The 23,232-nt window shown below is 47.0% G+C and overlaps 9 protein-coding genes across 9 annotated transcripts; 4 read left to right on the top strand and 5 right to left on the bottom strand.

Moving 5' to 3' along the window:
* Positions 1-3,819: 3,819 nt before the first annotated feature.
* Positions 3,820-4,760, bottom strand: Asppvi_000031 (alpha/beta hydrolase; the record flags this gene model as incomplete). The annotated part of the gene is made up of 2 exons (XM_043296344.1): positions 3,820-4,567; positions 4,630-4,760. 2 exons carry the CDS (start codon positions 4,758-4,760, stop codon positions 3,820-3,822), a joined length of 879 nt encoding a protein of 292 aa, XP_043152279.1.
* Positions 4,761-5,383: 623 nt separating this feature from the next.
* Asppvi_000030 (uncharacterized protein) lies at positions 5,384-6,070 on the top strand (the record flags this gene model as incomplete). Its single annotated transcript, XM_043296343.1, has 1 exon — positions 5,384-6,070. One exon carries the CDS (start codon positions 5,384-5,386, stop codon positions 6,068-6,070), a length of 687 nt encoding a protein of 228 aa, XP_043152278.1.
* A 459-nt stretch (positions 6,071-6,529) lies between these two features.
* On the top strand, positions 6,530-8,228 carry Asppvi_000029 (uncharacterized protein; the record flags this gene model as incomplete). Its single annotated transcript, XM_043296342.1, has 6 exons — positions 6,530-6,624; positions 6,675-6,981; positions 7,015-7,288; positions 7,337-7,638; positions 7,688-7,741; positions 7,839-8,228. 6 exons carry the CDS (start codon positions 6,530-6,532, stop codon positions 8,226-8,228), a joined length of 1,422 nt encoding a protein of 473 aa, XP_043152277.1.
* A 561-nt stretch (positions 8,229-8,789) lies between these two features.
* Positions 8,790-9,146, bottom strand: Asppvi_000028 (uncharacterized protein; the record flags this gene model as incomplete). The annotated part of the gene is made up of 1 exon (XM_043296341.1): positions 8,790-9,146. One exon carries the CDS (start codon positions 9,144-9,146, stop codon positions 8,790-8,792), a length of 357 nt encoding a protein of 118 aa, XP_043152276.1.
* A 4,003-nt stretch (positions 9,147-13,149) lies between these two features.
* Positions 13,150-15,048, top strand: Asppvi_000027 (flavin-containing monooxygenase; the record flags this gene model as incomplete). The annotated part of the gene is made up of 4 exons (XM_043296340.1): positions 13,150-13,343; positions 13,400-13,419; positions 13,485-13,843; positions 13,906-15,048. 4 exons carry the CDS (start codon positions 13,150-13,152, stop codon positions 15,046-15,048), a joined length of 1,716 nt encoding a protein of 571 aa, XP_043152275.1.
* A 908-nt stretch (positions 15,049-15,956) lies between these two features.
* Positions 15,957-17,237, bottom strand: Asppvi_000026 (uncharacterized protein; the record flags this gene model as incomplete). The annotated part of the gene is made up of 1 exon (XM_043296339.1): positions 15,957-17,237. The coding sequence occupies one exon, from the start codon at positions 17,235-17,237 to the stop codon at positions 15,957-15,959; it is 1,281 nt and encodes a 426-aa protein (XP_043152274.1).
* Positions 17,238-17,357: 120 nt separating this feature from the next.
* Positions 17,358-17,696, bottom strand: Asppvi_000025 (uncharacterized protein; the record flags this gene model as incomplete). Its single annotated transcript, XM_043296338.1, has 1 exon — positions 17,358-17,696. One exon carries the CDS (start codon positions 17,694-17,696, stop codon positions 17,358-17,360), a length of 339 nt encoding a protein of 112 aa, XP_043152273.1.
* A 772-nt stretch (positions 17,697-18,468) lies between these two features.
* Asppvi_000024 (uncharacterized protein) lies at positions 18,469-20,367 on the top strand (the record flags this gene model as incomplete). Its single annotated transcript, XM_043296337.1, has 4 exons — positions 18,469-18,864; positions 19,271-19,452; positions 19,518-20,153; positions 20,208-20,367. The coding sequence occupies 4 exons, from the start codon at positions 18,469-18,471 to the stop codon at positions 20,365-20,367; spliced, it is 1,374 nt and encodes a 457-aa protein (XP_043152272.1).
* A 689-nt stretch (positions 20,368-21,056) lies between these two features.
* Asppvi_000023 (cytochrome P450) lies at positions 21,057-23,082 on the bottom strand (the record flags this gene model as incomplete). The annotated part of the gene is made up of 5 exons (XM_043296336.1): positions 21,057-21,507; positions 21,626-21,707; positions 21,841-22,557; positions 22,636-22,890; positions 22,962-23,082. The coding sequence occupies 5 exons, from the start codon at positions 23,080-23,082 to the stop codon at positions 21,057-21,059; spliced, it is 1,626 nt and encodes a 541-aa protein (XP_043152271.1).
* Positions 23,083-23,232: the final 150 nt, after the last annotated feature.

Below are 23,232 nucleotides of genomic sequence, written 5' to 3'. Positions count from 1 at the left end.
CCTGGCGATAATTTCATTCCCACTCCCTTTAAGACACTGGCCAGGTAGCGTGCATAGCCGGTAGACCCCAGTTAAATGATCCTGACGGTACCAACTCCATCAAGCATGGGAAAGGCTGAATGTGGCCCAGGAGCTGGCACTTCAACGAAGTTTGGGATCTCATTATGCCTACCAGGATGTTCCTAACGATCGCTTCGATGTCCACCATGGTGACAAGTCTCCACCATGACAACTAGGTACGGCTGTTTTATGATCAAGCCGGGGAAATTTCATTTCCTGCTTCTTCTGCGCCTCGCCTAGAGGAGCAATGTTGATGAACACCGGTCACTGGCAGTCTTTGGCGTGCGCCTATGAGGCGCTCGAAGTGGCCGGCTACGTACACGGACGGACGAAAATGACCGGCACATCACTACACTCCCCGATTTGCTCACCGACGACCGGCATGACACCAGCCACTCAGTACTTAGATGCGATGCATAAGTCGCAGGGAGTGCACCATGCGCTTGGCCCTGAATGCCTCCCCTGGCACTTCAGTGGGAGGGTTAGGCCTACTAGTTCGACTCTGTATGTGCGTCCACAACCGCGGCGATGTATTTGGCCTATATGAATCTGGTGTCAAAGGAAATCGACATGGCCATTACTGGCGTCGCCAGCATCCTGAGTTATGCCCAGTTATTCATTTGTCTCAGCAGATCTGACGCGCTGTCGAATACGGGCAACTGCAAGCCATTTCACGATGATTCCATTCATGGTGGGAGGTGTCAGCGCAAACTTTGGCCACAGCGGCGCGCCTGGGCTGCTCGTATGGCAGTATGGTTCAATGTATCATGACTTTTCAGAAGGATATCATCCCACCACAAGCAGGCATATTCTACACTCTCCACCCCAGGTTTCCATTGCCCCGAGACCTGAACGTCGACACCCTTTTCGGAGGCCAAGGCGTATAGTAAGGCACATAATTCAAGACGGTTCTTCTCAACTTCGACGCGACAAGCGGCAACGCATGCATGGTGCTGGAAGACAAAACTCAGTTGGCTATGAGCAGCGCACCGCAGACCTCAATCTAGCCATATCATCAGTACTTCTACTAGGACAAAGGCGTCCTATCACGCAAACAAGCACAGACTTGTGGAGTGGCAGAGGAAGAATTCAGCTTCTAGTGTCAATAGCATTGCCTACAACCGCGGCGAGATGGATGCACCACACTTTAAGATCTGTTCGCCCGGTGGCGTCGAACTCGAGAGCGAATCACGAAGCTAGAGACCTTAAAGGCGCCGCTTCATCCTCATCACTACTACAGGGCTCACCCGTTGCTTGGCTGGTCGGAAAGCTGCATATTTGAGTGTTAATACGAGGTACGTTACCTTTTTCAGGATGCCGCGCATTGCATTCACATCAATGTCTGAGATAAATAGAGCTATATGAAGGAAAGTTGCCATCATGACATGGGTTCGATTTCGTATACTTATTGAAAACTCGATCCGGCTCGGAGCCGAATTTGGGGTGCCATGTGGGATGGTGGTGGCTAAATCCAATCATGGTTTTTATTCAACTATCCCTCAGTGCGCAAATTCTAAGATAGCGTCTCTGTACCTCACCTGGAAAGGACACTTTCCTGGTCAGGTGACGCATGCTCGCTGTTGAAACATGTTGGATGGGCTGATTAGATGATAAACTTTCTTGCAGAAAAACTGCGGTTTAGGCTGAGATATGACTGGTTACACCCCATTCTTATTTCTTGGGTCCAAATTGTCCCACGGTCTAGCCACAACAGCAGGTTCTCTTTAATAATTGAATGTAGACGTCATGATGAACGAAATTCCACGGATTAACGATAAGATATTACACAGCAGATGTGGGGTCTGCCGACGGTATATATCAGAAGGATAGATACTTATGAGTACCTATGATCGCAAGGTCAGATCTCACAGTTGCTCCTAAGCTACTACATACCCCCTTACGACGTAAGCTTTACCTTGCCCATAATTCCTTTCTACTTTTCATTAGAGGAAATTCCAAAATCTTAGTTCTACAAATCAATATATACTAACTTCTTCCGCTCAGACCCATAAACAGCTACCTAATTGCGGTAAGGGCTGCAAAACACCAAAGGGTGACAACAAGAACCTATTATTCCTTATTTCCCCGTCCATCCCACGAAGCCATCACGCGAGCAAACGACGATTTGCACCAGTCTAAGATGGAAAAAATGGAAAATAAACTGTGTTCTCAGTTAGCTGGCCGGGAATCTCCAGCTCCTGAAAGTCAGACCGCTGAACAGCAACTCCCTTTTTGCTGGGGTAGAATACCTCACAGCTTGGAACAACAGACCGAGATTCAGATCCAGCAAGCATCTGCCAATATCAAGCCGTTCCAGTTGGAAAGTAACCCTATTCATCCTCTTGAGGGGCCTCAGATGGCGAAATATGCAGGTGACAAAATTAGGCGTATGTCTCTTTGAAGTTGTTAACATGGCCCGGTATGTGAGGCCGAGTCATAACCACCTGTGGATACTTCCATGAAAAAAAAACAACTGCTACAGCGTGCGAGTGAACTGCCATATGATCATACAAGTATCAAAGAATGAGTCACTGAACATTTACATTCACCTTAACTAAAGTCTGTTCCGTCTGCACTGATTGCACGCTTAAGTCCTGCATTAACAACAGTCAAATATATATCTGGGCAGATAATGGGAGCACTCCTCATATTAATGGGGCCTGTATATATACTTCCATCTATTATGCACTAACCCATGATAGACATGATTTTTCCCCTAATATCTTACCAACCACTAGACTAGATATTGAATATTCATATACGATTAATATTGAATCACCATACTATTAATATCAATTCATTCTCTAGTCTGGATATCAAAGAATCATCATAATAGTATTAATATTGAACCACTATAGCATCAATATCAATACTAAGTATTCGATATCCCTGGTAGATGAGAATTCGATATCGATACTAGCTGGCATTCGACATCAATACTAGGCGATATTGGATATCAATACTATATGGCGTACATGCTGTTCATGGTTATTGTGGAGTAAAAGATTGAGTTTATTCTAGCCAATTTATACATTCACATCTGCTGTAAGTTGAGAAGGATGGTATACCTGCTGGTTAGGCCATGGAGGGAGTTTTTCCTATACCTTAGACAACCAGCCCAATTGCCCCTAGCCGCCAATTAGTCCTCTCCCTCTGGGTGTTGGCAAAATCCCAGTCTAGCAACAGCATCAGGATAGGGAGATAACGATTCCGGGTGATGCTTCATTCTTCTCTCTTTCATTTCTTCTGTTCTTACACAGAAATATAACTTTAAGTTGAGCGGCTCATGGTACTCCACATGGTTGTGTGAGGAGTTCCACTGCAATACTCTGGTGGTCTTCGGACCGTTGCTCCCCCCGCTGATTCGGGGGTTTGCGCTGGGGTCGTTTGTGCGTGTTTATCTAAGGGATATTGCACAGGTAACAGACGTGTTGAAGGCGTGCCAACAGTTAGGCGAGGTCGAGGTGGCCATCACTGGGGAAGAGGCTGCAAGAGAGTTGGAGTTATCAGGGCAATAATAAGGGTCGTCATAGTGGCATATAAGAAGCAGCTTTGTTCTAGTTAACACTGATCCCAACGATCCTAAAGCATTATTCCCTAATGTAGTATAATAGCCCTGGAAGAAGGAACCAAGCCCTCTCCTTCGTATTTAAGCTAAGCTGAAGCCCTCGAACTATAGAGGTAGAATGTGCAACTCAATGTTATCTTAGTCTGCATAGGCATGCCGCAGGATGCCACAGTCGTGGACTAACGAAGCACTCAAAGATGCTTAAGCAAAAACTCGTACATATCCTCCAGCTGGACTTGCTCATCCAGATCAAAAAAATGAGACAGGCCATGCAAACGTTTGTAGCCTACCTCCATATTTAACCCCACCATCACACCAACTACTTCATCACTCTGATCAACGCCAACGTCTTTGTCTCCATCCGGATGCACAATATATGTTGGCGGTAGTCCACACTGAAAGATGCTCCTCGCAATGCGGAACTCGTCTCCAGCCCCGATACGTAGGAGAGCGGCGAGGTTAGCTTTCTCCAGCATGTAGTTGTACATTTTGTTCCGGTTGCTCTCGTCGCCGGGTGCGCTGTTAGCAACTACGTCGGATTGAGGATCCAGGAATTCGGCGATTAACGCGGGTTCTGTGCGTGCTGCGCCCAGGGTGTGCAGTTGGGAGGTTGTGAAGAAATTCCCCAGTGGATCCGTGATTGGGTAGATGCAAAGTATGACCTTTGGTTTAGGGTTGACATACAGGCCAGAAAGAAGTGATAGGTAACCGCCAGCCGAGCTTCCTGAGACTGCTAGGCGGTGGGTATCCAGGACACCGGGGCCCGTGTGCTTAGCAAGCTCGGTTCGGATGAAGTCTATACAGTCTCGGACATCCTCCAAAATATCTTGGACACCTACTTGAGGGGCTAATCTATAATCAGACGAGATGAATGCGTAGTTGTATTTTGTTACGCCGCGGATCATATGCGGCGGGATGTTCGTATCTCGTCGGCCCTGGCTGAAGACGGACATGTTAGTTATCAAGTTCCAATAAATGCACTACAATCAGCTGGGACATACAGAAGGCCGCCACCATGGAACCAAAGAAGGACTGGTACTTTATAAGCATTAGGAGGCAGTGTTAAGTCCAGCTGTATATGAAGCTGGCCGACTTTCTTGTAGGTAATTGTCTGCAGTTCCGAAGTAGCCATATTTGATGAAATGAAGTCGCAGCTACTTCTCCTGCGCGGATGATTCTCTCATGCAGATTTTATGTCATGTGTGGGACTGGCAGAGTACCAAAAGTCTGGAGAAAGACCCGAGGGAATATACGGTAGAGAATAGAATTTCGGCGTGCACTAGTACAGGCGTGGACCAATAACATCCAGATTTTAGGACTTGAAGACATTTGGTTCTGTAGACCTGTCCACTTATATTTATGTTGCTGGGAAGATTGGCTGTCTTCTCCGTCAATGCTGGATCTGCTGTTGGCACCTTACGGCTTTGCAATTTCCGGCTCGTATAGCTCTGTCTCTGGACGAATCGGGCATCAAGATTGGTGGTGACTCATACTCGGGGGTTGCTTGGCGTTCACAAGTGTTAACTAGTCTGAGCGGGGATTCCGTGTCTGCTCGGTCGCTGGTCCGGTGTGGGTTCTTCAGTCATGTCCAGGGACAGGATTTTTGAGCGCAGAATAGCCCGCCCGTCGGCATGCACTCTTGGTTAATGACCTCTTACCTCTCCGTTACCTAAACATCAGTGTACAATACGCATGAATCATATTGGAACATCAGTGCTAACGACCTGCCAAAACTATTGCACTGTGGCAACAACCATGGAACACAATAAGACCAGCCCAAAACTCTCTGATTATGTGCTTGAAAACCTGCCCCAGACAGAGATATGCAAGGCCGCTTTAGATCTGGCCTGGCGAGCGCTTCCCGAACCTATTTTCAATCATGTTATACGAACTTTTCTCCTCGCCCGATGGCTCTCAGAGAAGGAGGGGAGCGAATGGAGTCAGCCAAACAACCTCACGCTATTATATGTCGCCTGTATTTGTCACGACCTTGGTACCAGCGATCTATATAATGGGAGCCAACGATTTGAAGTTGAGGGTGCAGATGCAGCGAAAGCTCACCTATTATCGCATGGTATATCTGAAGAGTCGAGCCATCAAGTCTGGATCGCAATCGCGCTGCACACCTCTCCAGGTATTGCCGAGCGTATCTATCCGCTATCCCGCCTGGTGCGATATGGAGTCATGATGGACTTCTCACTAGCTACCCGCCAGGCCATGGGAGCTGTCGAATATTCTTCCGAGATTGAGAGCCACCTACCACGACTTAATATTGAGAAAGTCCTCGGCGATGCGGTTGTGCATCAATCAGAACAGCTAGACCAGTATGACGGCTCTACTTGGCCCGACACCAAGAAGCATCCTAAGGCGAGCTGGCCAGGTATACTTTTGCGAGCACATCTTGATAACCCAAGTCATGGTGGCGTCAATCCAGCCTTTTAGATGTTTGTCTCCTCGGAGATGATATGGGTTGATAAGGCCTGGCATCTTGATCCTCATGACTACGCAGCTAGTAGTAAGATTTCAACAATCATAAGTGGAAGGCTGTCATGACGTTGACAATGTTGGACCAGGAACTTAGCCATCACAACCTATCACAAGGACACAAAGAGTCCAAGAAACACAGACATCAAATCCATAAAAAATTTATTATTAAGAAGAAAAGTTACTGTTGGAGCTGCAAGACTTAGCGAGATAACTCTACAGTACTTCGTCCTGACAGGTTAACCAGCTCTACGTATCGATAACAGGAGTATCATGGAATCAAGAAAGGCTTATATATAGGATATACGAATGGGATGTTGTCAGGATGAGGGTCGGTGGCAAGCAGACGGTTCCAGGCGCATTGTCTTCCACCTGGAAAAGGTAAAATATATTCTTTTTCGTTGATTCTAAAGCGCAATGGTCTCCTTGGGGTCTAAGCTTCGATTCCTGCTCACAGCAGGAGTCGGATTCTTCGCAGATGGATATCTCAACCTGACAATTGGTCTAGGTACGTTAGCCATTACCTGTATGTGCATGACCGTCAGCCTCTAATCCAGTTCAGCGGTGCCTATGCGGGTCTATCTCTACTTCAAAACGAAAACAAAGGCTCAGTGCCAGCCGTCGATGGCGATATCATGAAAGGAGGGTTAAACTTGGGAACGGCCGTTGGCCAGATCTCTTTAGAGTGCTCGGTGAACAGGGGGCCGACACACTATCTACGGCAAGGAGCCATTGACCACCATTTCGGCACCCTCCTGGTCGGCCAGATGCTGTGGGAGAATATGTCTTTCGAGAGCGTTACTGCTTGGATCGTCATCTGGCGTGTGGTGACTTGGGTCGGTATTGACGCTGGTCTGTACTTCCTTCCGGTCTGCATTGCGATAGGGGAACTAGCCAGATAGACTACCCATGGTCCTCTACTTTGTTGGCGGAAAAGTCGCCCTAAGGAACGCGAACCGTCACAAGTCTTGTCTGTGTTCGCGAACATCGGTCTCGGAAATTTCGGTGCCAGTAGCGTATTCCCGATTCTGGGACGCGCGTTCAACAGTGCCATCGCCCCCGAGTTGAGTCACCTGGAACGGGTGTGGCGCCTGCTGCTGGGTATTGGCATTGTCCCTGCTGCTTTGACTTTGTATGCCAGGCTTATGATCAGAGAGACTGCTCGGTACAAGCAATGTATGAGGCCAAACCGCTGTATTTGCTGATGAAACTAACCCAGTGCAGCCGTGATCGATCAAAACACCAGCCAGAAGCGCGGCTTGAAGGAGCAGTGGCCTGAGTTCTGCGATTGCTTCAGTGGAATCATGCGAAGTCCCTTTTCACCACATCTGCCTCCTTGTTTCTTTTGTAAGCACTCATCGTCTCAAACTGTGCGTGTTGAAACTCATTCTCCCAGTGACATCGCTTCCTACGGTATCAGCCTGAACCAGAGCATCATCCTTTCCGGAATCGGGTACCCTACTGGCGCAACTCCGCTTGAAAAGCTCTGGAAACTGGCCACCAGAAACCTGATCGTCCAATGTGCCGTAAGCCTCCCATTGGCCAACCAACCTAGAAAAAGTCTGACGAGAATAGGGCTACCTCTCCAGTTTCTACGCTGGAATCCTCCTCCCCGATCGCATCGGCTGCGTCCGACAACAATTTTGGAGTTGTCTCTAACTGCCTTCTCTACGCCATCTGGGCCTGAATCAGTGGCCCCAGCGCACACACCTCCACTGCCGAATAGACGGTCATCTGCGCCATCTCACAGTTCGTCCTCTGCGCCGGTCCGAACGCAACCACCTTCTTGATTCCGGCTGAGGTCTTCCCGACGCGAGTTCGTGGGTCGGCGCACGGTATCGCCGCCGGGGCAGGCAAGTGTGGTGCAATTCTGGCTGCATTTGCCTTTGGGACAGTGGAGGATGCTATTGGTCTCAGTGACATTCTGGGATTGTTCTCGGGGATCGTGCTTTTGACTGCGTTGGCGACACTAATAATACCAGAGACAAAGGAGCAGACTTTGGCAGGGATCGAAGGAGATATGATGTATGGGGGTTCGTCGTCTACTACGGACTTAAACCCTGATGTGGACGATTTGGTAAAAAGGAAGGAGAATGTCACGAACAGTGCTGTTTAACCATTCTCTTCATTCTCTTCTCTGCGTGGTTGCTAGTGCTAGTCCGTATATATTCCAGTCTCAGCAACCGAACCCTGCCCTCTCAGATGAATACATAGCTTCATAAATATCGCCATACCATAGCTGGTCATCAGCCAAGACCTGGAGCTCTACCAACGCCAGAAACGTGAGGCATAAGTCAACATGGACGACATATAGTGAGGGTTTTAGCGGCTTGTTAATCGCACTAGACTTTTGCTAAAGGCACGGGAGAACTGTTCTGCCTGATGTATAAATACACACGACGAGGGATGTCGCCTTCGGGGGCATTATCATTCCCGCTCTTTGTCAAAAAATATGTCATGGGAGGCAGAAATTGGTCCGATGGGCATAGCAATTTTGCAAGTCTCCAAATAATCTGCGTATACCTTCTTTGATAGGATTTTGGATCCGACTGGCCTCCAAAAAAGCTGAGCATAGTAGTCAACTAACCGCCAAATCTTCCGAAAAAGACGCCCATAAACCAGTTCGATTGTTCCATGTAAAGCCCTTAACAATCCAAGCTTAATAACCCGGCATAATTCATCTGCTGTGATCGGTCACTTCGACTTCGAAATCATACTTGTACCAACGATCGCCTTCCCATTTCATCAACTTCCCAAAATGGTTGTATTCATGGTGACTGCGCTCTGGTTTAGTCTGCTCGCTTGTATATTTCCCATTGAAACGATAGTCAGAGCCATGATCATGGAGCAGTTTCGACCTATGGCCAACTTGGACTAGAGCAGCATCCGGATTTTCACACAACTTCCGATACATCTTATCCATGGCATCCTCATATCCGATTAGATCGACCTCAGCCCAATCCTGGGCATGGGTCCCTTCCCAGTGGGCGTGAACATCCGTTGTGTAGTGCTCAATTCGCGGGGTGGTCACCATTTTTATGATTCGCGGAAATCGCGATTTCCGACTTGAGATTCACAAGAGTAGGCAACTGCTTGTAGAGAGATATAGATGCTGTTTGTGTAGGAGGAAAGTACTAACATTTTTCAGCCTTGAGAAAGGGAGGCTGAGTTAGATATGAATTTCCAAATTATTGCACCATTGGGCAAATCGTTTGTCTGGATGTAACAACATCATGATGTCATGTCTGTTGTTAGAGTGTCAATCATATGATTCTCAAAACGGGATCATGTGTCACTTCACGCTAAGGATGGAATAATAGCAACCTAATTAAACATGGACTAACCCCGTTTGTTAATTTTCCTGTAACCATACAAACACAGAGACTATCAGAGACTAGATTAACAGTCAATAGCTAAAAATATCATGAGAGCATATTGCATTTTATGTCATAATGCATTGTAGGCTCATGGCCCTCAGTAATGTATTAGCTAACTATGTGAGAATGTGACTTAAAAGTATGCGACCCCTGTTTTAAAACGGGTAATTCTTATGTATTAGCTTTTAATTGATTTAGCAGATTCACCTAATCTGATAAATCCACAAAAAAATGTAGCCGGGCCGAGTACGAAGAGGATATTTAATGGGTGATATCATGCTCCAGAATTACGAGGTAACATGTAAACCTAACTCATGAACCCACTCCATTGCAGGAATTATTGAGACGGACTCGCCGAACCAACATGGAAAATATACCTAGATCTTACTTGATAACCTATAGTAAGCTTATAATCTTGAATATTTCTGAAGGTTGCAGAATTCTCGAACAGTCGAATTTGGTTGATCACCTTTTCAATCCATGGATCAGCATTGACATTCCCTATGAGATCATCATCAACTGTAGCTGATTGTCAAGTGGCTCTAAGTATTTCAAGACATTGGGGGTATTGAATATTATAATAGAAATCCAATGGCACCTAAAGCTGCACCCTGGAATACTTAGAATAGATATACTGTGTTGGTGTCTCATTATATACTCCAACCATGTCAGCAGATGGAGATATTTGTCCGTTAGAAGGCCGTCGCAAACAGTCCGACCTCATCATGGGCCTCGTGGTCACAGCCTTGGCGGCATTTGCTGCATATGGCCGTTTTCAACACACGTTTCTTGGAAATCCTACGGCTTCAAAAAGGACGCTGCTTTTTGCCATCTGTCCAGGATTTCCAGTAATAGAATTCGTGGTCCATACCATCCTTGCTTCATTCGCTGCCAGTCTTAAGTACCCAGTCAAACTTTACCAACCGTTAGAGACCGAACGAAACTCCCGATCTTTGGATTATTTTCTATCTGCAGCCTGTGGCGCTCGCGTTGAAGATGAATCAGGGCAGACTGTAGCACTTTTGTCCCTCCATTTTCCTCCAGGGTCTGGATACATTCGTGGAGAACGTTGTTATCAAGTATGCCGCCGTGAAAATGACACTATATTTACATGGGGAGACATTGTTATGGGACTGTTTTCTATCCTTCAGTTTACTGGCTGCATTTACCGAACGACACACCGTTACCAGCAGGGATATAGGGCAGTACTATTGGCAGATAGGCTAATCTGCTGGTATGCCATAAGTGGGGTTGTGATACTGCTGCAAAGTGTGTGCATATTAAAAGTGAATAAAAGGTGGAAGACGGCTCCCACTGAGAATTCGGATCTTCAACAATACTCAGCCCGTGAACTTGTGCTTGATTGCTCTTGCTGTACTGCTGCATACTATTCCTCGTTGCTGATGTCAATTTTGCTATATGATGTTGAAGGTGGAGGACTATTCTGGAACTTTGGATTCTTTTACGCCTATTCTGAGTAAGTAGAAATCTTGAGTCAAGTTCTTACATTCAAGGCACGTATATTGGCTAAAAATGCGGACAGATTTTTGGAAACCGGTTATCGCAAAATAGGAGAAAGTGGTTTATTAACTATATCTCTTATTACGCCAACAGCCATTGGATTGGCTTTTATCTATCTTATTGGAACCAATGTCGTCCTTGAACACTTAGAGACATCAAGGTCAAGCAGCAAGCAAGTCATGGTGGCACTCACTACCTTGGTACTCTGGTTCGGAGCCATTCTAGGGGTGTCCTTACACGTTTTTACTGCCATATATGCCATTTGGTCTGAGCTGGATAGAAACTTTAATTGGCCGACATGGTTACCGTGCCCCCAGCTGTGGAAGGATGAGTCGTTTTTCCCTGCAGTTTGTTGAGCTAACAGGATCCTTGTCAGTCTGCTTTATGTGTCTAGAGTTTGAATAGTTTATTTATTCGTAATAATATCTAGCACAAGGCATGCTTGAGCATGAGTGTTTGTTAAGGGCCACAGCGGACCGCACCAACCGCCGTACGCAACCAAGAGCTGGTAGTATGGAGTCTAGTTTGTATAAGGGGATCATGGGATTAGATCAACACCACTACAAGACAGCTCTCATGGCTCTCCTAGTAATGGTGTCATGTGCTGGAGTCCATGGGCACTATACTACTTATGGGCGAGTAGAGTGGCATAACAGAACCACTAAAATCGAAGCAAACCCTCACTGAACTTGCAGTGGTGAGGCTATGGGAACCACACCAGTTATGGACTTATGGTTTCCCTACCCCTGAAACCAAATCCATTCAGTGAAGACCATTGGTTTTATTAGTTCAAGTTAGGAATTTTGCTTGGCAATCACTAATTCTAAGAATTTTTATAGAAATTTGGATATCACTAGATAGCCTAGTATCTAGGCTATCTAGATATCAAATATCGATTCAAAATATCTAGTGGTTGCTGAGATATAAGGGTTATCTCTATTAGGGATTGGTATGAATCTGTATGACAGTGGTGGTAGATTATAATATATGCGCATTCATTTTCAATAATTACTATAGTTTAAGAATCTTTTTTGACCACCACCTATTCAACCTTATAGATATTAAATCAATGTTTTTGACATAGATTAGTATGATGATAATTACCATATATTGCATATAAAAATAATAATATTTTATACGGATATTAGATTGGCCTAAAGCATATGCCTAAGGAAAGAGAAATGAAAATTTAAACTCACATAAAACTTAGCAGTTTATCCAACCTGAAACTAAAGTTACTAAACTATAAACTGAATCTAACCATGGTGAGTTAGCCCCGAATATAAATAGTTTAGCTATGCCGAGCTTCAAGTTTTACAGTGAAACTTGCGATTATACTAGGTCAGGGTTGGTTCTAGGTTCTAAAATTCGAACCCGAAATCATAGCGGTTCGGCGCCAACTGGGGTTGAACTCACCCAAACTCAGACTGAATAAAACTCTAAATACTGCTACTAGCCTAGGGTATATCTACTGGAGTAATAATAAGTAGACCCTAAACTATAAGGAGCTATGCCTTTGTATAGGGGACCTTAAGTAGTTTATCTATACTAAGGTCATCCTTATATAGTTGGACCTTAAGCACCTGTTAGTAACCTTGTGTGAAATATCGAAGCACTCGACTAAATGGATAGCGAAGCTGCTCAGGACGACAAGAACATAAAGCGATAATAAACGGGCCATCAGCCTGTGGCAATCGGTCTGTCTAAAAAACATTGAAGGACGTTTAGGATGGTGCGTATGTATCCAAGCGGTTGGATGCCCGGATGATATCTATGTTGATTAAACTAGCTTACGAGACCGAGTCAACACGTTTACCGCTTCGCAATGATGATCACCGGACGCTGTGAGATATGTCGACTCATATCGCTGTTACTAATGGAGTTATGCTGACGTCCGACTCGGCACCGTATATCCGACTCGGTTCCGGGGCACGTCGAGTAAGGTCCGATAAGGTCTTTTAGGTTCTGACTATCATGGAGTTGTCTTGGCCTAAGCTCAGTAGGTATGCTGTGGAAACAGAGTCTCATAAATAGAGCGTGCACAAAACCAGGCCGCTGTGTCAATGAGCTCGTCTTGGTCCAAGGCTAAAATTCGAAATCCGCACTTTCCTTATCAGTACAAATAATCTACCAGGCAAGATGAATGGAAGTACTAGCAATCCGCTCATTTCGGAGCGTGCAATTGATGAACCGAGACCATTGAAGGTGATATACGTTGGAGCTGGCGTCTCTGGTATTCTGGCAAGCATCCAATTTCCGAAGTTCGTACCAGGGCTCGAACTTGTGTTGTACGAAAAAAATCCAGAAATAGGGGGAACTTGGTTCGAGAATAGGTAAGAAATCGGTATTCATCATTCTGCATTTAGGACTTAGCGCTCACATGCTCTAGATACCCTGGCTGTGCCTGCGGTATGTTGACTAGGGCCAGGACTGCTCTGATATATAACTGACCTGGCCTGTACCATAACTTCCAGATATCCCTGCTCACGCATATCAGCTGAGCTTCGAATCATCCACTGACTGGAGTTCGTTCTACGCGACTGCACCAGAAATACTGCGATATTGGCAGAGGGTTGCGGACAAGTACAATGTGAGACAGTTCATGAAGTTCCACCATCGCTGCATTGAAGCGTTCTGGAACGAGGCTACGTCGAAGTGGCATGTGAAGCTTATGAACCTCGAAACTGGACATATTTTTGAGGACATCGGCGATGTGCTGATGACAGGTGTTGGGGCACTCAACCGTTGGGAGTGGCCAAATATCGAGGGATTGCACGAATTCAAGGGCGTTTTAATGCACAGTGCCAATTGGGACACGAGCTTTGATCCTGTTGTAAGTACACTGACGGGTTAGTCTGTTTTCTCGTTTCTCTTACAATCGTCTCGTTAAAATAGGGGAAGAAGGTGGCCGTTATTGGAGCGGGAAGTAGTGGTATCCAGATTGTCCCAACTCTGTTACCCGACGTGAAAGGCATGGATCACTACATTCGTGGTCGTACCTGGATCGCATCATCGTACGGCAGCTATTTTGTCAAAGAGCGAAACAACGGGAATGATGGCAACTTCGAATACACAGCTGAAGAGAAGGCAGCATGGAGAGAAGATCCTGACTCATACCGAAAATATAGGAAGACACTCGAAGCAGCCTTGCAAGGAGTCTACCCAGCAGTCCTGAAAGACTACCCAACTCAGACCACAATGAGGAGTCAATTTGCTCAGGAGATGCGCGAGCGACTAAAGAACAAACCTGAGCTCTTTGAACGTATTGTTCCTGACTTTGCTCCCTTTTGCAAGAGGCTTACCCCTGGTCCTGGCTATTTGGAAGCCCTAGTTTCACCCAAGGTCAATGTCATTCACGCTAGGATTGCCTCGGTGGATGAAACAGGCATAACAACTGCAGACGGTCAGCACCGGCCGGTCGACGCGATTGTCTGCGCTACCGGTTTCCGCTCTTTCGAGGGCAGTTTCCCCATCTATGGACGTGGTGGACTCAGCATGCTGGAACACAACAAGTTTAGACCCGAGACCTACCTGTCGGTTTGCTTGGACCGCTTCCCCAATTACTTTCAGACTCTGGGCCCTAACTCTGGTCTTGGAGCTGGTAACCTTCTAATGGTACTCGAATCTGTGACCCTATACGTCGCGCAGATCCTACGCAAACTCGCCACCGGAAATGTGAAGACCGTTGAACCGAAGCGAAAGCAAGTGGAGAATTTTACCAACTACTGTGAGGCATATCACAGGCGGACGGTATACACTGACAACTGTTCGAGTTGGTACAAATCAGGGGCCACTGTCGAGGACAAAAGGAGCGGCCGCGTGATAGGTGTGTGGCCCGGAAGTGGAGTCCATCTAATCAAGGCGTACCAGAATGTGAGATGGGAGGATTTTGAGATGCAGCCTTACGACGGCAACGAATTTGGCTGGTTTGGCAATGGTTATTGTGTTGGTGATCTCAATGGAGACTCGGAGGCGCTGACCTGGTATTTGAACGAGACAAACTTCGTTCATGAGGACTTGCCAGGAAACCTGAGATAGTGTTAGGGACTAGAAGGAAATACTATTTCGATGTATGTGTATTCATAAAGCCTAACCTCACGCTGTAGAAGCTTCCTAGGCTACCACGAGTAGTAGTCCTGATATTTCTAGCAACAGAAAACTCTACATTCGGATAAATTCAGAGCCTTGTCTAGACCTGTGTTCAAGAATCTCGCAAGCCCTAGGGCCTGTCAAGTAACGCACTGAGTGTATAAGCGGTATTACCCTAATGTGTTAACTTGAAACCTGGTTGTTTATGAATCCAACAGTTGGCCCAATTCTACCTAATACCAGACGTTGTTCCAACCCGATTTGAAGCAGAATCAGAGCTATGTCCTGTGTATGGCTAAATTGGAGCGGAAGGCTACATTGGTCTTCTGATATAATCTAAACTTAAAGGATAAGTTCCTCAATAGAGGTAAGATTCTGCCATTTGGTGTAGAATCTACGGTGAAACGCGTCAGTGGGCCAATGGCCTACCCTAATATGACTCACGCTGCATGCCTTTGCAGCTGTTGGAATACTTTTCATATGGCAATCTGAATAGATAGGAAAGCAAGCAATATTGGTCACTCTTGTTTAACCGCTAGATCAGTTGAATGGTGGCCATATTAGTGGTTAATGGCTTCAGTTTTGCTACGCGCGGTTTGTGGGGCGCCCTCTCCGTCAATGGTGAGGTTCGCGATTTAAGGGGCTTCAGGACATATCAAATCTCTGTGGACATAAATAAGGCAGCGATTACTGGAGGCTTAAATAGTTACATATCTATCCAACTCGCACAGGTCTTCGGATGAGCTAATTCCTTTAGTTACCCAATATATATTTAAACATGGTAAGAATGACATGATGTAGATTGAGCTTGGCAGGATAAAGCAAAGCAACCTGACCAGATCCATATTCTTCACGCACTAGGTGCTAGAGGGGAGAGTTCCATTATTAAAGACAATTTTCCCCCCAACGACTGTGCGCAAGACCTTTGTTGACGGTAGCGCATCCAATTCACACGTGATTGGGTTCCGATTGATGATTGCAAAGTCTGCATGATTTCCTGGGCGAATGCTACCAATGTCATGCCAACCTAACACCTTTGCACCGTTGCGCGTCCACATTTCAAAGGCTTCCGCTCGTGTCACCACCTGTCCTGTTCCTGCGTTGGATAGACCGCTTGGATACATTTTGTGGGTGATCGCCAACTGCATTTGCTCAAATGGATTTGTTGGACCCCAATCCATGGATGCAGCCACGTTAAGGCCAGCATCAAGAAGGTGGCGATATGGGTTTAGGAGTTCCAGGGTTTGCGGGCTAATTCTCTCCCGTACCATGTCACCGTCCCCGAAGGTAAAGCTGCTACTGACAGTCATGTCAAATCCCAGCTCAGCCAACTGCTTGGCCTGATCTGGGCGGATGATGATGCCGTGTTGAACTATCCACCCCGTGCGTTTGACCCCATACTTGCGCATCATTTCAACGGTCATAGAAATATGTTCGTCATGTTCATCCGGAGTTACTGAGCACAGATTGAGACGAAGATCCTTCTGAGTACAGAAGTCATAGGCAACACGCATGTTCTCCTCACTGACGGAGCGTTTGCCAGTTATAGTTTCGCCGTTCGGAGCGAGGTACCCTTCTTTCCACAACGCATAACCACCATAGCAGGGGCCATACGTGCACGCTGTGACTCCGTCAATGCGGAGCCAGTCATCACGAACGTCCCTTAGGCTCAATGCTTTCTCGAGTACCGAGGTAACTTCAGCCACTGACAGTTCGGGGTCCCCTGGCATAGCTCCGGGCTGAAGTTCTGGGCAAGCTTGCACGCGTGGAGTCAGACACTTCCGTTCTTTGAAAGCTCGGTAGGCATCAATATGAGTGAACTCCATTGCATGACCTTCATAAATAGTTGTGATACCAAGCGCATTGTAATCGGCCATTGCTTCTACCAAGGCCGCCGGGACAAGGTCCGGTTGGATCAGCGAGGGCATTTTCCTCAGGAGCTCCACGAAAAAAGGGTCATCGTTGTAGTAACTCGTGACGCTGCCTCGTAGAATCCCGGTCGGACAGCCATTGCCGTCCTTTTCGATCCATACGTCGTTCACACGGTCTGGTGTTGAGGGTCCTATTCCGAGGATTTTTAAGGCGACCGAGTTGAATGCACAAATATTCGGAGTCTTCGGGGCCAGCGCGTGGATCATTATTGGATGATCCGCTGAAGCGAGATCAAGGATATCGCGGCCTGGGAGGCATCCTTTTTCTAGGTCTTGAAAAGAACGACGATGAAACCAATGGGGCTCTCCCACCGGGGAGACCATAATTCAGCTCCCTTCGGCAATATTTTCAGCGCGTCTGCGAATGGCTTCAACAATCTCAGCGTGATTTCTCGCCTTTGTGATATCAAGCAGACTGGCTTTGAAAGCTGCAAAGTGAAGAAGATGCGGGTGTGTGTCTATAAGACCCGGTATAACCACTGCTCCACTTAAATTCACGCATGGAGTGTCCGGTCTTCCAGCTCTCAGCACATCCTCATTAGAGCCGACAGCTGCGACGCGACCAGCTTGAATCAGGATTGCTTGGGCAGGAGGAACATTAGCATTGACAATAACCTCGCCGTCCATATAAATGACATCAGCGACTTGACCGCGAATTGACTCCATCTTGGTCTATATCTCAGAAAAAGGGGGAAAAAAGGAAAAGTCTTATACCGGCGATGTAGGATTGGATCTTGATAGAATTGGCAATGAGGACTAGGAAGAATGGGAAGTATTCAAGTCGACAAGCAATGTACGAACCTTTTGTATATTACTCCTCACGCGCCCCAGGCATCCTCTAAACAGCACCACATAACCACAATATGCCCCTAGAGCGTGCACGGGCCAAGGCTACCTGCTCTGGACCGTGAGAGGGACGAGCGGAAAGTTTTGAAGATTGGTCGTCTCCGGGACACTTTTTAGCTGTTCGGTTCCGAGTCGGCGTCGCGGTGTAGAACCGAGTCGGGTTGCTTACTGTTGAGTTTTGGATAACCGCTACTCAGCCCAGATGTGGCGGGGTGAAGATCCATTCAAAATCATTATTCCACCTAGACCGAGGTTATAGAGGTTATAGAGGATATAACCTCGGTAGTTAGTTGGCTTCACTGAATTTTCAAAACCAGAATCATAAAGAGGAAACGGAAAAGGGATCGGAAACAGGAGCAGAATAGTCATCAGGCTTGGTTGTTCCGGTTGTGGAAATTGGTCTCTCGAACCTATAAAAAGTCCTCCACCTTAGAAAGTGAGCCAAAATACTCCAATAGACATGGTTGAGGAAGACTACCGTCATCCATGGGAAATATGAAGAATTATACAGGTTCTTGAAAATTGTTTTCTCCTACCAGACTCCGAGATCTAAGTCCTTTTGATAGCCAGAGTTTCCTCTTGCAACCCCACAATGAGTGACACCCGACAGCCTCTTCCCCCAAAGCTCCCAAACAATTTTCTGAATCAGTTCGAAAAACTGTCCCGGGAGCAGGCAGGACACCTACGGCACTTCCATAACCTCGCAACGAGGAGAGATGGCGATTGGGGCCCTATGGGCTCACAAGAGCCTGGGCAGGAGTGGCTTGATGCCTACCGGTACCAGCTAGCTACCATGGCCTACGCTGCCGGGGCTGCACACTATCACCGAATGCCTGCCCTCAGATCGCCATTTAAGTCTTTGATGGAATGTTTGATTCGAAAGATGCTACACCGGGACGTCTGGGGATACTGGTTTCTAACCAGCCATAGTGGAAAATTCGTGGATCCAGATATTGAAGAATTGAGGAAACCTCGGCCAGACCCGATTGTGAGAGAAAATAACATGGTGCGCTTTTTATCCAATATTCCTCTTTCCATATTGGCTACTATGTTTGTCGTTTGAAAAGTAAATGCTGATTCTGAGTGTGAATCTCAGTACTCTGGCCACCTTCTACTCATGGTGTCGCTTTATACGATGCTTTTCAATGATGACAGATATAATGAAGAGGGAGCCCTTACTTTCAACTGGAATCCCATTTTCTGGGGCATGGGACCAGAGAAATTCCCTACACACGGCAATCACTGCAAAAGGCTATCTTAGATGAAATGGAGCGCGAGAAATGGCTCGGAGTGTGTTGCGAACCCAACAGTATCTTTATTGTCTGCAATCAGTTTCCTGTAAGCTCAGACCATGTTAATTTCTACGGTCGGCTATAAGACCTAATCAGCTACAGATAATTGGGATGCGGTACAATGATATCCGTGACGGGACAAATGTTGCGACAGATTTGCTTAAGAAGTACACTGCTGCATGGGAGGCCAAAGGTATGGCACAAGAGAACGGGCTATTCATCCAATGGTACTCGCCCAAGCAAGGCACTAGAAAGCCAGCTTCTGACCTTGGATTCACGGCTTGGTCAGTATAAGCCCTTTGAAACGTTTGATAACGTCCCGACAAACTAATCTGTTCATGTCTTGCAGGGCTGCGGCGTTCATGAATGCCTGGAATCCAATCCTTGCACATCAGACCTTTCAAAATCAAGCTACGGGGTTCCTCTCACGTGTTGAAGGGAACAGAGTCAACGTCAATCCTGGTCCGCTAGCATTCGCCATTCGAGAACTCGTTGAAAAAGATGGAGTGGATCCAGATTCTTCCTCAACAATCCAAACGGCACAGGAACTCGTTGAAAAGAACCCTGATCCTCGAGAGCCTCCTTTCTCGCGCCCGCTATTTGGCTACGTCCTCAAATGGGTGTCCGAGGTGGGAGATAAAGCCACCCTTGATGGCCTGCTAAATCATGTGGATCGATACTTCCAGCCGACATGGGAGGACGGGGGTCTTTATTATCCTGTCAAACCTCAGGAACCGGATAGCCTGAACTGGACAGAGGTTGAACCGCTCACAGGGAACAGCGCCGTTGGATACGCACGTCTTAATGTCTTTGACGGCCAGAGGAAAATGTGGACCGACCCATGGACCCCCAAGCATGTCTCAAGCGCTCCATTTGTGAAGGGTATTAATCTAGGCATTGGCAGGGACTTTCTGAGGGGCTGCTGGAATGAAACTCTCAATGCAAGGGTGGTGACGATGCGGTCATGGGATGGGACAAGGAAGAAGTAAGTGACATCATCATTCTAAGGGCTCAGTACTTATCATCTATTCACTTCCAGGGGTGAGTTCGAATGTTGTAACCTTCCTGTTGGTCAGTATGGAGTTTACCATAATGGCGAGTTGACCGATATCCGCGATGTTACCCAACCCGGGGATACAATCGAGGTATCTGTAGATGTGACTGGCGAGGAATTTGATATGGTATTGCTGAAAGCCTAAACAGAAAGTATGATGCAGAATAGTCCGGCCTAATGCAATGATCCCAGTGCAAACAGTATCTAGTCCTACACTGCGTTAGTCTGGCGCTTCAATGGTAATATAAGTGATACAAAGAATCTAGTCTTGAATATCATAGCCTGACTCACTACCGTTGCATTTCTTTAGAACCTTTTCCACTTGTTGGGGCTTGCCTTTGCTACAAGCCACCAGGGAGTCTCGGGAACGAGAAACGAAAATGAGACCTGCGACGATTATCATAGCATCAGTTCAAAGTAAGAGGAGATGGCCATAACGACTGACTAGGATGTAGATTGGAGATCGAAAGTCATATGGATCCATGGCACTCAGCCTATTCAGAGCCGCCGAGGCGAACGATTGGCCTACCACGAACCAGCTGTTCAAATTAATATCTCTGACCACTGACTCAAGTACAGTAAATAGGGCATCACTGACGCAGTGTACGCCATCAATGAAGAACCCTCTGAGTTGCGCCGGAGCAATCTCAGGCCATTACAGTGGCATACCAACACCTAATCCTGAGATCAGCTTTGTGACGAACCAATGATTCCATTTATGTGTATCTATGGGTTTCTTTCAGCATTGCGTGGCTGAATACTAGTCAATATGTCTGTGGCGACTTTAACAGACCTTTTGTCAACGAGGCCGTGGTAATGTATCGGAAACAAATATTAGGGCCCAAACTTCTCCTTGAAAGAGTGCCCTAGCTTATAATTCACCGTCCAAGCTAGAGGATCTCCCTTCTGCGCCTCCTCCCATGCTTCCTTCACGGCAATCTTCCTCTTCTCCGACCGGGCTTCTAGGTGGAACGGAAATGGCTTTGGCTGAGTATTGAATCCCGTAGTGTAATTATATAATGGTGGGGTTATATCGGCGCCTCTTTCATCTTTTGCCTTCGTAATCCGGCATGCCCACATTATTCTTGCCGGAAGAATGTACAACGAGCGCTCTGCAATGTTCATTCCTGGGCAAATCCGTCGACCGAAGCCGAAAGCCGAGAAATTCTGTAGGGATGGATACTTGCTCAGGGGTTCCCTATACGTTGGATAGCTTCGGTTCAGCCACCGGTCGGGATTGAAGTTCTCAGGGTCTGGGTATAACTCCGGGTCCCGATGTATAGCCCTGGATTTGATCGATTAGTGGCCTTATTTGCGGGTTTACCTGGTAACGTTTTGAGAGGGGCGGGAAAGGAGGGAGAAACGGGCGAGGAAGACAGGAAAAGAAGGTGCATGCCACCTACCATTGATTTGCGTGGACATTGGTTCCCTTCGGGAAGAAATAGCCATTATATATATCGTCTTGCGTTAACTGATGTGGGACACCTAATAGTTGTCGGAGAGACATATTAGCCAGAATTTGCAAATAAACCCCCCTTCATATTCCCCAAAAGAAAGAGCAAGAAAGAGATAAAAGGAATTGCAGAATGGCAGAATCGCCAATCACCCAAAATCTTACCGCCAGCAGTGACAGGGCGCCATCGAAGGACCTCCTTAATGACCGCCCGGCATACAGGAAGATTTGGCACATCTTCGAATTCTGGCATGCGGTCGCCCACAAGTCCATCAAGCTCATCCCACATGGCCTGCTGCCACTGAGGGAAGAGTACCATAGCAAGGATGAAAGACATCATGGCGGAGGCGGTGGTTCCGCTACCAGCTTCGAACAAGGTCCCAATCACATAAGCTGCCTCGTCATCTGTCAAGTCAAACGACTCCTTGTCTTCCAGCCATGTACGAACGAATGATGGACCCGCAACTCCGGCTGCAATCTCAGCTTGCACGTCGCTAACAAGGGTGCGGAAAAAGTTCAGTTCCTCTTGGTGCAATATCCGGCCTTCTTTCTTGAATGGAGCCAACTGTTCAGGCAGATACTTCAGGAAGCTCAAGGAGTCAACCAGGTACGAGCCTGGAGATGCTATGCGCTCCACGGTATGGACAACGTGGAAGGCCTTTCGAACGTGCTCCTCTTCGCCTGTGTTGATAGTCTTACCATAGCCTAAGCGAAAGATAACTCCGCCAGCATAGCGTTCAAACCACAAACCGTAACGACTTGGGTCCCTGAGAAGATCGTACAGCATCCGTTTGGACTCCAATGATTGGATCGGCTGATACGAATTTGCCGCGCTTGTCATTGTCAGACGGTGCATCAATTTGCGGCCACGGCGCCATCGCTCTACAAAAGGTATGCATACATTAACTGTCCTACATCACACGTGATATGTTAGTTCTATGGGAGCCGAGGACAACCAACCGGTGTAGCCGATTAGCAACGGACGAAGATTGTCAGATAGGAGATCTGAAGCCATTGTCAGATGTTCTCGAGAAGAATAGAGAGTACCTCGCTCCCGCAATAGGTCGTTGGCTATCTTCTCGTTCGAGACCACTATGTTTTCTCGTCCGAATATCCGGAAACGGACAATTGGGCCCAGTTCATCGGTCCAGGTCTTGAACTTCAGCCATGAATGGAAGGAAGGGATCTGGAGAACGTGGCCCAGAATGGGTAGCCCTGTAGACGAAGTGGGTGAGCCGAAGCAGAACATCGCTAGGAGACGAGGTCTCCATTTCGGGACATCTTACCATGCTTGGGGCTTGGCGGCCTTCCAGTCCCTCTGGGCAGATTACTAGACCGATGCTGGAAAGCGATCACGGCCAAGACGATGACAACAGCCGCATAGGTCAAAAAGTGCACATTCTCCATCACGCTGGTTATAAAAGCAAATCGCATAGTAAGCATCAAGTCCTACTCCGATGGTTAAACTCTAGCTTAAGGGGTGAACTCCCTAATTATATGGTGGCACAGTGTCGGGGAGTACATCATATGACAGAACCCAAAGATGCAGTTAAATTC

This window comes from Aspergillus pseudoviridinutans, assembly GCF_018340605.1.
Source record: "Aspergillus pseudoviridinutans IFM 55266 DNA, scaffold_1, whole genome shotgun sequence".
Lineage (NCBI taxonomy): Eukaryota > Fungi > Ascomycota > Eurotiomycetes > Eurotiales > Aspergillaceae > Aspergillus > Aspergillus pseudoviridinutans.
Note: the sequence above shows the minus strand (reverse complement) of the source record. Positions and strands in the feature narration are given on the sequence as shown.